This window comes from Cydia strobilella, chromosome 7 (genome assembly GCF_947568885.1).
Source record: "Cydia strobilella chromosome 7, ilCydStro3.1, whole genome shotgun sequence".
In the NCBI taxonomy this organism is placed as follows: domain Eukaryota; kingdom Metazoa; phylum Arthropoda; class Insecta; order Lepidoptera; family Tortricidae; genus Cydia; species Cydia strobilella.
The window spans coordinates 11,335,586-11,352,550 of NC_086047.1; the positions used below are offsets into that span (position 1 = coordinate 11,335,586).

Here is a 16,965-nt window from a genome sequence, read left to right on the forward strand (position 1 = left end):
GGAAATGCCTGGAAAGCATTGATGTATTTTTTTCTAGTATTTATTTTACCACACAAATATAAGTATGAAACCAAAATACCAGTTGAGAGAAATAACCTAACGCAAAGTTCTAATTTTCACCTTTATTTTTCATTCCGCTATATAATGTACATTCATGGAAATTTATTTCTGTACAAGACCTTGTCACGAACACAGTGGCAATCGATATAATATAACACTATTTTCACTCTGACGAGATGGTGGTATCAATTTCCTTTATCGATATCAGTAAGCGAGCAAGCCGAACCGGTCCGCATTCAAACTTTACGAAATTTGATATACAGGGTGGAAAAAAATAATGAGCCCTGGAGGGAAACTGCCTTAAAACCTTAAATAGGCCATTTTACTCAAAGGAAACGTTCTTTTATTTTTAAAAAGAAACAAAACTGCATTGAGTTTTTTTTTTTCAATTTCGCTTGTCTAAAAATATTCTTTAGTAAACTACTAAATATTTACTTGTACGACAGATTGACAGTGCATCTCACATGCACGTATAAATATGAGCAAAATGCACTGTGAGTGACGTCGAAGCAAGAAGCAAATGAGATTAAATGTTAATAAAGTCGTAAAGTTTAAATGCCGCCAGGTTACATAGTAACGGCGATACAAAAGACATCAACGAACAAAGTGATCAGGTTTACTGCGACGCTTAACATTTATATTATTATCAATTTTCTTGTGCAGACCTTAGGTCGAACTCGAATGATTATGCAATTATTAAGAAAGAATGGAACAGTGTAATGATACTTAACTTCATGAATTTGTCTCATAATTTTTCTCCATGACGATATTAAGAAATCGTCATTGTTATTTCAAAATGGGTTAGCGATATTTATCTTAGGGCGTCTTGCGCGTTCCAGGGTAAGCCAACTAACTCGGAGTTAACTGTTTATACAGTACAGCTTAACCCTGTATAAAGATTAACTCCGAGCTAGTTGGCTAACCCTGGAACGCGCAAGTGGCCCTTAGAGACCTTAAGTTGACAACGCTAACCGATAAGTATTAAAATAATTTATTTATCATATCGTATCATATTGTACGAATTGAAACACGCCTCCCTAAGTCCCCACTCCCTAATATCTAGTAAGTTGTAATTTCCACAATCACGTTTTTGGTTTGGTTTGTTGATGCTATCGGCCCATAGACCATTGACGCGAGAGGTAAACCCGACGCATCATTGTGTGACCTATGACGCTTTTGGAAATATTTCATTGAAAAAGATCCTGCTCCTAGATAAATTAACAATAGATAGGTATAATAACTGCTGTGGTACATGGCTCAAATAACATTGTCCTATATTACTTATTCTTATTTTATAGTACTTTTATAAATATCAATTATTAGTAGGCAGTATAGTAGGCACCTAACGTGTATTTTTATATCATGATGATTCAAGAATTTAAAAATGTCAAGAGTTAATTTACATGAAGTTACTGTAAAAATAAAGTTATGTTCTTTACGAAATAAAAACTTGATAAATGGTAATATGTTGATCGCAAGTGTACATTATTTAAAGAAGTTGCGATACAATTTCTCGGCAAATTTTAGCACTTTTTTCTTATTCCTAATCACTCCTTAAATTTTACCTCTTTTCCTGACCCTTATAAAACTAATGCCATGAGATTAAGTATCATGTAATGACTAGTCACACGACTGGCTAATAAGTTTGCAAACAGCCTGAAAGGGACTGCGCTTCAATCAAAACAAAGTAGCTACCGTAGACAGCGTCGGCATATGCTCGAACCGTTTTTATCATGGAGGTATAAGCTCCTCATCAATACGTACGCAATTCAATATTACAAATTCAATGTCCTTAAGGTTGATAAGTACGTATTCCACATATGTATAACATCCTCACATGCTAGTGGATCTCAATTTAAATGCATAACCCATGATTTGCCTAATCCGATAATCGAAGATGACACCATAAAGAGATCGCCCGAAAGATTCGAGATCCTTCACACAGTTACGGGTCGCGCGTGCGCCCCATACACGATAGGGTATTAGCGGCCCACAAGAGACAAGGGCATAGGTTTTGTAACCTGCCTTAAACATGGTGGTCTTGCAAGGACGAGTGCAATACGACTAATGAAACGGTCATATTGAATGGGGTTATTTCTCGGTCAAAGATTCTTTCTATATTTATGCACTGTTCAAGTGTTCAATTTAACATTTATAGTAGTAATTATTAAAGTAGAGATTGGAATTGTCAACTTGTATAGCCGGTTGAAGGTCGTCTTTTTAAAATAAGTTAGTTAATGGAAGGGGCAAACTAATATAATAATTATGTTTGTTACAGAATTCGTTGCTGGAACGAGATGAAGAGACTGAAGCTACAAATACGGGCGTTGTTCCTGGTGAGTATTATAAATAAATAAATAAAAATATTATAGGACATTCTTACACAAATTGACTAAGCCCCACAATAGCTCAAGAAAGCTTGTGTTGTGGGTACTCAGACAACGACATATATAATATATCTGTGCTCATCACACAAACACAAATAAATGCCCTTACCGGGATTTGAACCCAGTTCCATCGGCTTCATAGGCAGGGTCACTACCTCACTACTAGGCCAGACCGGTCGTCGTCAGTTATAACAGTATAATAGGCAAAGTTTTTTATTAGGTACCTCATAATAATCATATAAAATAAGATTCACGCTATAACCGAAGTGGCCGTTTATGGGTAGGTAAGGAACTTATCAGTAAAACATATTTTCAAGTAAAAACCAACAAACACCTAACATGCTAAACAAAAAGGTATGAAATTACTATAACGATAGCGTATTAACATCTTCGTCTTATTACTATTATAATATGCAGAGTATGCAGGTATTTTATTTACATACCTATAACCTCAAAATATTTTGAGCGATACATTGTAATGGCATCTGGCTAAATAAAACCATTCCATAAAACTCAAACAGGATGTAGGAATCAAACTTGTAAAAAAATGTAATATATTTTCAATAGTAGGCGCGGGGTCTATGACCGATACAGCTCATGTGCGGCCAATCGATTCGTTTCCGACTGCTATGTTTAATGATTATTAATAACATTAACGTACACTTACTTGCTATTTACATTTACTTATATACTATAAAGATCTACAGCCATCACGTATCTACGCCTCACTGCTTGTCGTACAAGAGGGTTGGGATGTAGTCACTTCACATTTTTTAAAATAGTAGGACATCTTTGGATTGCGATTACAACACTTTATTTGTATCATTATTAGCCACCGATAGCCTAGTTGGCTGTTACTTAGTTAGTTGCCAAGCGGACCCCAGGCTCCCATGAGGTGTGGCAAAATTCCGGGAAAATACGAGGAAGATGATGATGAGCCACCGATGGCCTAGGTTAGGTTTCTAAAAATATATTTCTATGAAGCAAAGCCATCATTCTGTAATTATTGTAATCTTAGTGAAAGACGTAGTATTTTGGCTTCTCGTTTTAACAGATCGGCTCAGAACAGATGGAACTGCTTAGGTTTCTAGACTTGTTCTTAGCTATAACCAATGAAATAGGTAATCAAACACTTAAATCAAGAATATTTGTCGGGCAATAATGTCGGCTGCAATTCTGCGCGCGCAATTCTTTCACCACGGCTTGCGACACGCACTTGACACGCGGTATTGACACGTGCTACGCTTAACGTAACGTTTGCTCTTGATGTTACTTAGGGTGGTATTCTACCTTCCAATTTCTTTGTCCAATGTGTATTGCGTCTCACATTTTGCTTAATAAGAGAGTGAGACGCAATGAACCGGTAAACTACCCACTTTTGGCCTACCTTCAATGAGGGACCTCAGGGACCCTTTTAACCTAATTAAAATCAGTGTGCGACTTTAAATGACATTATTTAGAGACCAATCATTGGCCTATTGATCCTACTTATGCCAATATCACAAGGTCAATAAGAGATCTAATTGTAAGGTTTGAAGATTTGACCATCGCATAGCTTTGGTTTACTTTAGGAACAAATATCAGATGTGGTGGTTGCTGATAGATGTGTTCATCACATGACAATAATAGTTATTTGGGCAACAAGAGAGGAAAGTTGGTTTTTCTTGCTAGTGTTGATTTTGAGTCCCGAGTAAGCGAAAGATTCTATAATTGAATCACGAGCGAAGCGAGTGATTTTAAGTTAGAATCTTGATCGTAGCGAGGAATTCAAAAACACGAGATGTAAAATAACTTTGCTCTCGTGTGTCACACATAATTTTTCACCTCAGTAGTGAGAACATATTAAAGGTTAAAATGTGTTTCGAATTTGTAATAGACCCCGAAGTATGAAGTGGCAGTTCACTAAATTAAAAAGCTACTTTGTTTCACTCCCTGGAGTGAGGAAAGTCGCACTTGCCTCACACCAGGGAGTGACGAAAGTAGGTTTGTTCGAGCTGCTGAGGTGAAAAAGTAATTGTCTTAGGTAGCTTAGCCATCAGTATGCAGCATACCAATCAGAGTCATAATACCAACTCGACTAATGGTCTCTAAATTAAATGTATTTACCAGGTACAATACAATGTGTAACAAAAATAGTGGGTATCGGTTTAAGGGCATATTTAGTATCGTGCTCTGATTAGGTAAAAGATTAGTTAAAAGATTTTCTCTTCTGCGGACAATATTAGTTGACAGCTTGTGGTAATGATTTTATCATACTTATCCAAATAAAAGGATTACCTTTTCATGTGGATAATAAGGGTTAAATAAGAAAATTAACTCATTTAGACTAAACTTTTGGATATTTCTACAGGAAAGACGTGAACACAGTTTGGTGTTTGACCCTCTTCTACTTTTTTTTTCTAATCAGAACACGTAAAGGGATCCCCACTATTTCTGAAACACCTCGAATAAAAAGGTCTGTACAATGTATAGATTCTAATGGGGTGGGCTAATACTTGTTATAGGAAACTCGTAACAACAAATGTACATAGTAAATGTCCCGTTTTACGTTATAGTTATGAATGAACTGGGTCTAACGCAATTAAATTTCATTATTTTACCTTTTTTCCGACGTTTCAGCAACCTATCTGATATATGAAAAAAGGTAATATAATGAAATTATATAGGTTGGTAGGCTCATATAGGTTGTATACTTACCTACCAATATAATTTATACTACTGAGAATACATGTAGGTAAGTAGTGATAGTTCAAAATGTTAACTTGGCGACCAATAAAAACTAAGAATATTCTTGTCATAATACTTGACGAATTATATTAACTAGGTATTAGAGAGTTGTCTAGACTCATTTGCACAATCTAATGAATACTTGCAAAACCGCATGTTAGTTGATGATATTTCTAATAGAATTCAGAGACTGGAAACGGTGAACGGTCACCGTCGGTCAGCGACATAAATCGAGCTACAAAGAGTTCGACAGCGCGGCGCCCAACGCCCAAATCACAGATTTATAATACTATAATCGATTATCCTTAATCGTGTAAAATATGCCGTCCTAAATACCAGAATTGTGGACGCATCCGCTACCATAAGCGGCGCCTATTGCATATCGTCTAATTCGTCTGCATTACACAACACATTACGTGTCCTGACATCCCAATGTCGCATGGAACTGTGTGAAGCTTGCTGTATAATTATTCAAAAATAGTTATTAAGGATTAAAAAGGTTATGCTAGTGTTTTCAATATTTATATTTGTATAGGTATTCTCATTGTGTCTATGATAACTGTCACTCCGGTACCATTTACATTCCAAATAATTAAAACTTGAATAAGCACTGCTTTTTTGACTTGTCTTAATTTTCCGTCTATCAAAAGCCAAATAATGTGAAACGTCTCTCTGTGCCTAGTTTAGATCGGTTACTTTCGGCCATGACCTTGGAATTCGCTTTCTTTTCGTCAACCTGCCATATAGCATATATGTAGGATGTAAGTATGTACCCTCATATGTATACATGCAGTTATCGGATATTATGCTAATGTACTCATAGTTCGAGCGAGCCTATTTTTTTCATATTTTTCATTTTGCTAAAAATAAATAAAATGATTATGTAAGTTAAAAGTGGAAGTTTAAGAGCTCTGCAATTAATAAGAAAGGTGTGAAAAAGATTTTAGTTCAAAGTGTCTGTATAACTAACTGGTCGACATTTGTATACGACGGGTTTTGATTTTCGAGGTTGCGTCGAACACTAAATAGGCAACTAATTCAGAACCGACGTTATCGTTCATATGGGCGCGGGCGGGACGTATCGTATTATACTTTTTTGGATCGAAGTAACTTTTATAATAATTATATGTAGTTCTACTCCCTGATAATTGTTTTATTAAAATATTTTTTAGCTTGCAATTATTTTCTTTTCATACAGTTTTGAATAGTTTGTACAGTCAGTTCACAAACATTTTTACAAGCCAACGTTCCAAAAATATATTATACGCCTCTAACACACTGACAATAAGGTTGTATAAATGTATTAACACGCCTCTAACACATTGACAATAAGGTTGTGTAAATATATTTACACGCCTCTAACACACTGACAATAAGGTTGTGTAAATATATTTACACGCCTCTAACACACTGACAATAAGGTTGTGTAAATATATTTACACGCCTCTAACACATTGACAATAAGGTTGTGTAAATATATTTACACGCCTTTAACACATTGACAATAAGGTTGTGTAAATATATTTACACACCTCTAACACACTGACAATAAGGTTGTGTAAATATATTTACACGCCTCTAACACACTGACAATAAGGTTGTGTAAATATATTTACACGCCTCTAACACACTGACAATAAGGTTGTGTAAATACATTTTATAACGTTGGCTTGTAAAGATGTCTATGAAGTGTGAACTCGTATGTAGGTACAATTAACTAGCTATGTGTAAGTGCAAAATACAACTATGTGTGAATGAGGTTGCATTTCAGGAGTTTAGAATTCTCGAATAATAGGTAAGAATTATTGCATTATTTAGTAATTACTACGTATGCTTAGGTAAGTACCTACTTAGCTTCTTTGTAGAATACTTATAGATAGCCGAAATCATAGAGTGATTCGAGTGTCACTCTAGGTATTTCAGTCATATGACCCCTGGCGTTGCCCAACTGTCTTGAATAAATATTACTTTCATAGCCATCCCAAGGTTTGCCTCAAGAGGGTTCGAAAACGTTACGTTCAACGGTTGGTAGTTAATGGTTTTATTTAACAGAAAAAAACATACCTACCTATATTTCCAGTACCAATGTACAATGTATGTATGTAATATGAAATTTGCTCGACTGTTCGTAACAGTAGGTACGTCAATTTATAATTAATTTCAACCAATGATTTATACAATCAACATCAACATTCACTAATGTACCTAATACTTTTATCGTCTTTGTCACCTTTGTGCAAAGCTGTTAATGTTTGCTTTCAAGAAATAAGTAGGTAAAGGTTTTCACTTGCAACTATTAGGTATCTTGTATTTTAAATTATACTATTAATATTTATGCTTAAGCTTAAGAACAGTCAATTACACTGAATTACATCTTATGTAATATGTACCTAACTTGTATTTTGAAATCTGTTACAAGTGTATTAAGTAAGTATTGTACCAATTATTCTATAAGGTCAGACATGTTCTCTTTCAACTTGAAAACTTTCTTTTCCAAGCTCAACATCACAGATTTGATAAATTACTGGCATAAATTGTATAATCCACGTATTCCATCAAGTTAGTATTCACAACTTTCCCGTACGCCAAATTCCGAGCCACGTCTAATCAGCGCATACCAGTTTTAGTTTGTTTAAAATGCAGCATTAGGTGTTCATTATATGGGGAAGAGCGAGCGCTGTTTTGATGGTGACGCTATATCGTAACGGATCTTGTATTGTATCAGATGTTAGGCTATATCGTATATAGAATAGAATATAATAGAATAGAATAGAAATCATTTATTCAGACAACACATCAATACAACACATATATAGTAAATACAAGACAAAAATAAACAAAACAGTAGAAATAGAGATGTGAAGCCGAAACGGTCTCCACTCAGCAATGCAGCTGGCATGACTAGCGTGGTCAACGGCGCTGGTTTTCTGTGGAGCCAGCGGAGTGTGCGGGACGGGACACGTTGTGGACGTTATATGAGAAGTAGGTACCTTATCCTATACAAAAACGGCCGATCAGCACAGTGATAAACAGGTAGTTCTGTTCTGTATAGGGCGCTTCGGTGTCAACTCCCACTGTACTCGGAGCAATTGAAATACATTAGTTTTGTTGTGCTAGCTAGATTATATTTTTAAAGTTGCGAGCCGAGGGCAACGGTACCAGAGGATGGATGCCTATTCCTACTAGGTGGTCTAACACTATCAAGAAAGCTTGTGACTTGTTGATCGATCATTAGGGAAACAACCTAAAGCAAAATATCCCAACAAATTTAAAAATGTCCAAAAAAAATGAAGATATCAGGCGATTGCCTTCTGAGTGAGTGGAAATAATTCTAAATGTACATTAAAACATTAACTACAGACAAAAGCAAGGTCAGCAAGGACTTAAGAACTCGTATTGCAAATATTCACAATGCGTAATAACTTTGGCAAAAGCAATTTTCCTGTAACTTGCACAATAAATTTAAATAACTAACGTAGAAGTGTGCAATTTCTAACGTGACCTTTCGAAACAATGGGTAAGTTGACTGCAAGGGCGGGAGATGGCGCTGCTCCTGTTGGGTTACGAAGGGTCAAGGTTTATGGGGGAAGGTCGTCGGTTGACCTGACCTTTACGCAACTCGAACTGAAGCGTAGTGCACAACAAAAATAGGTAATTTACTTGTCAAAATATTGTTACTACGCGGATAGTAGACTTAAGTAGCATAGTCTAAACCTATCTTCCGATAAGATAACGTATTTCAGATCTTGTCACACATTTTACTTGCCACGATATGCTAGTAGTTGACATTTCCAAATGAGTAGAAGATTGAAAAATATGAATTTCAGTATTATGAGTACCTACGTTTTATTGATAATAATTTTATCATACCTAGTCAAAATAACATGACTAAATTATCACTAAGTATCACAAGTCTGCAAAATACGTCTTAAGTATCATAGGATGTTTCTTCAATACACTTTAAATCATAATATACCTAAACTTTTCCTTCAATGTTGTCAAAACAATTTAAAGAACTCTCACACAGAGAATTGTATAAAACGGAAATAGTTCAACAGGGCATGAAATAGTCGTTAAGTTGAAGTAAAACAAGAACAATATCAAGGTCGCACCTCAAGGTTGAGAAAGAAGCCTCATAGAAATTAACATATAGACGATGATCGTTAGGTTCGAGAAAAAAGCCAATTAGCCACATTCCCGTGATCTACTTACAGTATGTACTCGTATCTGCTCGTGAAGCAAAACTTTAAAAGTATAAACTGGTTAACGTCTAAATGGAGTTACACCATGCGGTTTGTATTACCTTTGCAGCAGTTTTGAAAATTTAATTACCTAATTTTAATTTTAATTTGCAGTCGGTTAAAATTATTTTACAGTACATATGGTGCTACTTTCTCGCACTAGTGCGTTAAATAGCACTTTTCGTGCATATGTCGAAAGTTTAAAGGGCCATATGTACTGTAAAACGTTGTACGATACACGTGCGAATAGGTAATTTGCAACTCGTGTCGATTTAAAACACTCCCTGCGGTCGTGTTTTAATTTATCGCCACTCGTTTTGAATTTCCTCTTTTCCGCACTTGTATCGTAAATAACTATTATAACATCCTGTGAAGGTGAATGTTCAAACGTCATTTTCTTATCGTGAACATAATAAACAAATCACAACAACGCACAAATTATCACATTTCAACTATGATGGCTGTTGCAGAATAGAGTTTATATAGCAACATTTAAGAAAACTACTGGTTACCATAGCAATGTGTCAACATTCTTCTTGGACAAAATATAAAAGCATTCGTTTGTACTTTCGCATTTTAATTCATAAAAATTACTTATTTAGACTCCAAAGGTAAAAGTATATATTTTAACATGGTCCTTTTGAGTCGCGAACCGTAAGTAAATCAAATTAATTGCGTAGAAGCAACAGCGAATTCTAGAAGCACGAAATTTTTTTCTGTCGTCCCGTTTGGCATTGCCGAATTTAAAGGTGCCGCCATTGAGCGGTGCAGACGGTGCAGTGTTCTACGAGCCGGCAGCAAGCAACGCGTTCCATAAACGCACCACAACGATCACCATTCACTGCGCAGCGAAGCCCGCGCGTGGAACGGAATAAGCAAGTAACGTTTTACGTTTCAAATCTATATTTTGACATTTGTTGTTCCTTTCCAGATATTTTGTGATTGTGAAAATTATTTAATAAATTCGTGTTATTTCGAAGCTTTTACGAAAAAGTTCGGTTTTTCGCATGCACAGTGTTGTTTGAAATGGAAAAATCCGAAGAAGAACTTCGTCTGCTAGTTGCACGACGAGGTACAAAGAAAGCAGCCTTAACGCGCTTAAAGAATAAGATGGAGGGATCGTATATTAACGATAAGCAGATGCTGCAGCTAATGGCTGAGAGGGCCCAGGTGGCATTCAGCGATTATGAAGATCTTTGCGTACAGTTAATATTGATGATAGGTCCGATAAGCAAAAGCATCAGATAATCTTGCCAAAAGAATCTAGGGTGACTTATCTTATTATTGAAAATGAACATTTAAAACTGTTACATGCCAGTCAGAAAGAGGTGCTTAGCAATTTAAGTCAACGCTATTATATAGTTAACGGCTTAAGATTGGTAAAAAAGTTTGTGAATAAATGTCTCACATGTTTTAGACTAAAAGGTGTAACAGCAAAACAGCTGATGGGTTCATTGCCCGCTGGTAGAGTCAGCATAGATCGGGTGTTTGCTAAGGTTGGTATAGACTTTGCGGGACCAATCCTGATAAAGCAGTCAAGGGTGAGAGGTGTCGTCACTACTAAAGGTTATATTGCTGTGTATGTGTGCTTTGTTACCAAAGCCATACATTTAGAGTTAGTGTCAGATCTGACCACTGACACATTTTTGGCTAGCTTCAAACGATTTATTGCCAGACGTAATGTTCCTACAGAGGTATATTGTGATAATGCCGCTACTTTTAAGTCAGCTAGTACTCAGTTGTCTGAGCTATATAAATTAAATAATAATAAATGTCATCAAATTCAAGTTCAAAATGTAACTGCAAAATTGGGAACAACATTCCATTTCATACCAAGTTACTCGCCAGTGTTTGGTGGTCTATGGGAGGCTGCAGTAAAAAGTGTTAAATATCATTTGAAAAGAATGTTGGGCTCACATGTTTTAACATATGAATTTCTGTACACTGCACTCGTTCAAATTGAGAGCATTTTGAACTCAAGGCCTATAACGCCAATGTCATCAGATATTGAGGATCTATCGTATTTAACGCCAGGGCAAATGATTTGTTAGATAGGTTTTCTAACATTAATAAGGCAGTTAACGTGCTTGCCTACATACAAAGATTCTGTAAAAATGTAAGGCCTGGCTCACAAAAGATAAAGCTTAATTTCGTTACATTTAGCGAGGCAACTCAGGCATTGCATTTCTTTATAAAGAATGAACAGGAAAGGTTCTTTGATAAAGAGCTGGCCTCTTTGCGGGCAGGTAGGCAGGTTTCGTCGTATTTACTATCTGTCAACCCCTTCATTGATGCTAACGGTATTCTCAGAATAGGTGGACGTTTGCAACACTCCTCCTTACCTTATAGCCAAAAGCATCAGATAATCTTGCCAAAAGAATCTAGGGTGACTTATCTTATTATTGAAAATGAACATTTAAAACTGTTACATGCCAGTCAGAAAGAGGTGCTTAGCAATTTAAGTCAACGCTATTATATAGTTAACGGCTTAAGATTGGTAAAAAAGTTTGTGAATAAATGTCTCACATGTTTTAGACTAAAAGGTGTAACAGCAAAACAGCTGATGGGTTCATTGCCCGCTGGTAGAGTCAGCATAGATCGGGTGTTTGCTAAGGTTGGTATAGACTTTGCGGGACCAATCCTGATAAAGCAGTCAAGGGTGAGAGGTGTCGTCACTACTAAAGGTTATATTGCTGTGTATGTGTGCTTTGTTACCAAAGCCATACATTTAGAGTTAGTGTCAGATCTGACCACTGATACATTTTTGGCTAGCTTCAAACGATTTATTGCCAGACGTAATGTTCCTACAGAGGTATATTGTGATAATGCCGCTACTTTTAAGTCAGCTAGTACTCAGTTGTCTGAGCTATATAAATTAAATAATAATAAATGTCATCAAATTCAAGTTCAAAATGTAACTGCAAAATTGGGAACAACATTCCATTTCATACCAAGTTACTCGCCAGTGTTTGGTGGTCTATGGGAGGCCGCAGTAAAAAGTGTTAAATATCATTTGAAAAGAATGTTGGGCTCACATGTTTTAACATATGAATTTCTGTACACTGCACTCGTTCAAATTGAGAGCATTTTGAACTCAAGGCCTATAACGCCAATGTCATCAGATATTGAGGATCTATCGTATTTAACGCCAGGGCATTTCTTAACCGGTGCGCCCTTAACTTGCTATCCTGAACAGGATATCACAAACTTACCTGATAATAGATTGAAGTTTTGGCGGAAATGTACTGCTCTGCAGCAGCATTTTTGGCGATATTGGTCTAAACAATACCTAAATGTCTTACAAAACCGTCCTAAATGGAAGACTGCCTTGCCTAATATTAAAGTAGGTGCTCTAGTTATCTTGCGTGAAATAGATGCTCCGCCTATGACTTGGCCAATGGCTAGAGTGACTAAGGTTTTTCCAGGTCAGGATGGGAAGATAAGAGCCTTAGAAGTTAAAAAGGCTAATGGTAAAGTTCATACAACTTCTATTACCAAAGTGTGTATATTGCCTTTAGATGAATAGGTAATGTTTTAAAAATGTTATAATATCTGTATTTTGATATTTTAGTTAAATATTATTATGACTAATAATCCTACTGAATTGTACTGATACTTAATTTAGTATAACTGTAAGTAGGTAGTCATGAGATATATGTTGATGCTGGTCGCATCTAATATATTAAGATGTTTATTTAGTTCTATAAAATGTGTCTAATCTTGTGTTCTTACATACTGTCCCATAACTACATTCGTAGCAATCTTGTGAACTTGCTTACATAGCAACTTATTAAGTTTTAATAAGAGTTATATTAATTTAAATTTCACAAACCTTAAAAGATTACAGTCCACTCTAAATATTGATCTGTGTAATACAAGTATACAAGGAGCTAATGTAAAATGTAGTTTATATTTAATAAGGTATTGATTTTGTGCCTAGTTATGTTATTTCTGTTGGCGGAATATGTTGCAGAATAGAGTTTATATAGCAACATTTAAGAAAACTACTGGTTACCATAGCAATGTGTCAACATTCTTCTTGGACAAAATATAAAAGCATTCGTTTGTACTTTCGCATTTTAATTCATAAAAATTACTTATTTAGACTCCAAAGGTAAAAGTATATATTTTAACAATGGCGTTAATTTTCTGTATTCATCAATTTTAAAGCATAACCGCGTGTAACTCTAAGCGCGCGCCTACTGGTTTGTAAATACTAATACATTTTAAAGCCAGAAATATATGATCATTGTCTAGAGGGCGCTGTTATTCTCAATGTATAGGGTGACAGTTCAGTATAGTATGAAAAAATTAGTTCCAGTGAAATTCCTCAACATGGCGCGTGATCATATATTCCTAGTCAGGCTATAATATCTGTTTTGTACCACATGATTAATATATGCAATAAATTATGAATTATGGATTATGAATGAATGAAATTTGAAATACATTCCTAGATGTATTTTAAATTTACTGTAACGTTATAGTCTATCTAACTATTATTGAATTACAAGTCAACTTATAACTTAGTTATATGTCTGATGCGTAATGAACAAACTCATATAAATAAATAAAAACAGTATAAATCAATTAATGTGTTTAAGCTTTTTTTATTTTGTTAGAAGTCCGTCTAACGACATTGATTACGCGGATTTCCTACTTGTCACGTCACAATTTTATTATGCGCTATCTGTTATTGTAATCTACCAAATGATTATGCATGTAGAGCTCCTTGATTACAATGGTGCGAGTGACTAGGCTGTGGACACAATGATGAAATTAAAATAAACATTGTTTTGATTTTAAATATTTTTTATTTACTTTGCACCAGAATAAGATAATATAACTTCACTTCAGGCGACTGTGTAAAGGCCGTAAAGGGGTTAAAATAGTTTTTTTTGTTTTAATTTATCCCCAAAATATGTGACTTCCGTTCACTGACTTAGTCACATATTTTGGGGATAAATTACTGGACTAAGTGCATCATTTTACCGTGAGGCGTATTCTGATGGTAATAATAGGTTATAAATTTGATCTGATTTTTTTTATGTATATGATCTGTCAGTATCAAAAGTGACGTTTCTGGTTAAAGGAAAACGTTCCCCTGAAGTGTCTACATTAACCATGATACTAACATCATTGTTGATTTGTTTGTTAAAGCATATTAATTTATCAAATTTTATCATCCAAATTTGGACCAGTTCGATTCGAAAAATAATACTAAAATACTTATTTTTTTGAAGATTTGCACTTTACGACACTACACTTTACACATAAAATACTTTAGGTACTTATACATCAAAAGATACATAAAAATAATTCGCTTAAGTTACAGCTCGATCACTTTATGGGGTTTGTAATAATTAAAATAGTCTTATGTTATTTTGATTCACTAAATTTCGAAAAGCAAACGCAAATTAGAACCTGAATTTGCGCTTGACCTGCAACCTTGTTAATAATTTGTAATAGGTAAATAGTTTTTAAGAACTGTACATGAGTGCAATGACCAATTTTGATTTTAATCATTCACAGTCCAATCTGACCCATATAATGACATTGAGAATTGGTCGATTGATCGCAAAACGATAAAGGAAAGGAACTGACCTCGAGAGGTCCGGTCCGGGTCAACGGCCCTTACATAATACGTCGAGCTTTTGGAATGGTTTAAGGTTCCATTCCATATGTTGATACTGATTTAATTAAACCTTTAGTTTTGAATTATTACTTCTCAAAAGAATAATAATAAGTAGTAATTTATGAAAATTGGATTGAAAGAAGTTTTTGAGGTGTCGGTATAGGTATGTAATGACATTATGACACCCGTGGAGTGCTTGTAACCCCTCAGATAATCTTAAAGGTATAACTAACTGCGAACTTCCAAATGAAAATTTGTCTAAGTATATCCCTCGATCTATTGCCTAATAGGAGAGACATACTTAATCGAATTCCGCAAATCATAGATCGTGAATTTTCAGGAATGGTGGTAGTTCCTGAAAATTCTTATTTTAATGATTACCTTCATTTAAAATTGTAGGTAGTATACATTTTACAAAGGTTCGAGCGAAGTATATTTATAGACCGAAAAGGTAACAAATGTGTTTATTTGTCACGCTTGTAATCTTTTGGTTCTAGACAGGATCTAGAACAGTAACAATAACAAAGGCGTGGCTTGATACCGATCATATATAAATATTGATATCGATCTCATATATATAAAAACAATTACAAATCAATACGTCCACCTAGTCACTCTGTCTAATTAACATGTTGACAACCGGATAACGATAAAACAAATACAATGGGCTGTCAACTTGTCGAGCTCTCAATGATCGATCAGACATCACAAAAAATTGCTAATTGCAAACAATAAACAATGAGCAGATCAAAAAATAGAGACTAAATCGAATGACTACAAAATATTTTGTTTAAACATCACAATAAAAAATGAAAAAGGGGATTTTCTCACAAATAAAATATATTTTTTGTAATATCTAATTACGCATAATTCGATCTAATTAGATATTACATAAAATAGTTTTTTTTTTGTGAGAAAATCCCCACTAGATTTTTTATTAATATACTCAAATCAATAACCAATCATCAAATGTTACATTTCTGGATCCACCTCTTAATCACTGAAGACCTAAATCATTCCAGGCCACTTTATTTCAGACATAGCTAAAGTAAATAGCTGAATGAAAGACTCTAAACAGTCTGAAGTCTGAACTAAAATAGACATTATAATTTATAACTTAATTGTGATTATTGTAAAGGTAGTAACTTACATAGCATGTATGTTAGTGTTGGTAGTTAAACAATGTTATTTTAGCATTCTAATAGCAGCTAAATTAAGCCATGTCTGCGCTCTGTAATGGTGGAAACGTCTGTTTTAAACAACTGACTGGATTTCTAACAACAACAACACGACAGACAACGCACGTAACGCGTTAGAAACAAATCAATCAATGTCCAATATATCATGTATTTTATTGTGCTTTATTGATTACGCAAGTGTCAATACATGCATAAATAACTAATTTGACATAAGTAATTATGTTTTAAATTAACTTTGAAGTGTCAGATGGCCATCGCATAGGTGTAGGGGATTTGATGCCTCACATATTGCTGTGACAAAAGACACATATAAATCTACTCGTATTACAATTTTTCTAAACAAACCGGTTTTCCATTCTGCCCATAGCAAAGTAAATAACGATTAGTTTATTAACTAAGGTCACACTATCACTCGTTAGGTTTATGATTCAACATATATGGCAAAAACTTTTAATAGGTACCTCTCTTCCAAAATACTTTTAATATGCCTAATACCACTTTAAAAAAATATTTTGTGTTTTTAGAGAACACGAAGGGTTCTCTGCCTTTTCGCCGAAAATTGTATTGCAGAATTTCACTTGGCAACCAACTTTTCGCCAAAATTTCATTTGGCCGAATTTAATTTCCTAACTTTACATAATCCAACCTAACCTAGGTTGGGTTTTAAACCTAGTACGTCATTTTCATTTCCCAACTATGGGGTTGGGAAATGAAAT

At 34.9% G+C, this 16,965-nt stretch overlaps 1 protein-coding gene across 4 annotated transcripts in view; it reads left to right on the forward strand.

Annotated features, from left to right (window-relative positions):
- The window catches only part of LOC134743159 (protein spaetzle 5), a 55,398-nt gene that overhangs the window by 15,707 nt on the left and 22,726 nt on the right, over positions 1–16,965 (forward strand). For all 4 annotated transcript variants that reach the window (XM_063676504.1, XM_063676505.1, XM_063676503.1 and 1 more), the window contains one exon: positions 2,339–2,396. In XM_063676504.1, coding sequence (XP_063532574.1) covers positions 2,358–2,396 — 39 coding nt within the window. In that variant the 5' untranslated portion in view covers positions 2,339–2,357. The remainder of the gene's footprint in view (positions 1–2,338; positions 2,397–16,965) is intronic.